We start from the raw sequence: 1,791 nt of genomic DNA, 5'->3' as shown, positions 1-1,791 counted from the left end.
GATAATGAAAAGTACAGTACCCAACCTTTGGACAATATTGAAGCTAATATCTTTAGCAACAAAATTGTGGATTTGGATCTAAATGATTTGGGCAGTGTTGGATGTCCTTTCACTTGGTCTAATAAGAGAAGTGGTCCTGCTCTTACTGAACAGAGACTGGATAGAGTATTAGCCAATGAATGTTGGCTGCTTCTCCATCCAAACTCTACTGTAACAAATCTTCTAGCCATTGGCTCTGATCACCACCCCATTCTTCTAAACACCAACCCCAATTTGCGTATTGGTAAAATACCTTTCAAGTTCTTTGGTCCTTGGTTGGATCATAAGGACTGCAAGGACATTGTCACTGAATGCTGGCAGAGGAATCTATCTGGTTCTAGTGCTTTTATCATTGCTAGAAAGCTCAAAGACATTAAACTGAAACTCAAAGTTTGGAATAAAGAGGTGCATGGAAACATTAAGACAAACATAGAGGAAAGTAAGAAACATCTAAATTGGTTACAAGAACACTACTTAAAACAGGACTGAAGTGAAGCTTTAAAAACTGCTACTCAAGTTCTTAGAGAATGGCAAGACATTGAGGAAAAATTCTGGAAGATTAAAAGCAGGGATCAATTCATCAAGTTGGGAGATAAGAAGACAAGTTATTTTCACAGAACCACAAAATGCAGAATAAGAAGAAACAAGATAGATTCTATTCAAGATAGTGCTGGAAACTGGATTGAAGACTACCATGAAATAAAACATTGTTTCACTAAACACTTCTCTAAGATGGCTACTACTGAATCACCTGAAATGAACCTTGAAATCATCAATATCATCCCCACCACTATAACCATTGCTAATAACAACAATCTCAACAGAATTCCTGAATATCATGAGGTCAAAAGTATTCTCTTTAGTATGGCCAAAGACAAAGCACCAGGGCCAGATGGATTCCCCCCTAGTTTTTTCCAGGCCAACTGGGATATTGTTGGAGAGGATCTAATCAAAATGGTTCGGCATTTCTTCAAGTCTGGGCACCTTCTCAAAGAAATGAATTCAACCTGCATATCATTGATACCCAAAACTGAGAATCCATCAAACCCCAGTCATTTCAGACCCATCAGCCTCTGCAACACCACATACAAAATCATATCCAAACTGTTAGCCCAAAGAATGAAACCTTACCTCAACAAAATCATATCCCCTTACCAGTCTGCTGTCATTCCTGGAAGGCAAATTGCTGATAACATAGCCATTGCCCATGAAACCATTCACTACATGAGAACCAGAAGAGGTCAAAAAGGAAATAAAGGAAGTATGGGAATTAAGATTTACATGGCAAAAGCTTTTGATAGAGTGGACTGGAAATTTCTTATTACTATTATGGGAAAAATTGGCTTCAACTCTGACTGGTGCAACAAGATTATGCAGTGCATTTCAACCACCTCCACTGCTGTGTTAATAAATGGTTCTCCTGAGAAATTCTTCAATCCCTCTAGAGGGCTGAGAAAAGGGGATCCCCTATCTCCCTACCTATTTATATTTTGAATGGAAGCTTTGTCTAGAACCTTATCTCATGTTGAAGACTTGGGAATCATTTCTGGAGTTCAAATTTGCAAGAATGTTCCTTCTATAAACCATCTTCTATTTGCTGATGATTGTATGGTTTTCTGCAAAGCTAACCTCTCTGAAGCCCAAAATCTTACGGATATTCTAAACCTCTTTGGAAATACTTCTGGTCAACTTATAAATTTCAGCAAATCTGGTGTTTTCTTCAGCAAGAATACTGATCCTTCTCTTATGCCT

At 38.1% G+C, this 1,791-nt stretch overlaps 1 protein-coding gene across 1 annotated transcript; it reads left to right on the top strand.

Moving 5' to 3' along the window:
• The first annotated feature begins 771 nt into the window (after positions 1–771).
• LOC113279022 lies at positions 772–1,533 on the top strand. Its single transcript, XM_026527739.1, has 2 exons — positions 772–996; positions 1,198–1,533. Exons 1-2 carry the CDS (start codon positions 772–774, stop codon positions 1,531–1,533), a joined length of 561 nt encoding a protein of 186 aa, XP_026383524.1.
• The last annotated feature ends 258 nt before the right edge of the window (positions 1,534–1,791 follow it).

This window comes from Papaver somniferum, chromosome 5, assembly GCF_003573695.1.
Source record: "Papaver somniferum cultivar HN1 chromosome 5, ASM357369v1, whole genome shotgun sequence".
Taxonomy (NCBI): Eukaryota; Viridiplantae; Streptophyta; class Magnoliopsida; order Ranunculales; family Papaveraceae; genus Papaver; species Papaver somniferum.
Note: the sequence above shows the minus strand (reverse complement) of the source record. Positions and strands in the feature narration are given on the sequence as shown.

Bases quoted from the DNA above. Each gene is read 5' to 3' on its own strand.
- LOC113279022 (XM_026527739.1), top strand. From the start codon at position 772: ATGGCTACTACTGAATCACCTGAAATGAACCTTGAAATCATCAATATC. The intron at 997-1,197 runs GTTCGGCATTTC...TCCCCTTACCAG, and splicing joins GAGAGGATCTAATCAAAATG to TCTGCTGTCATTCCTGGAAG.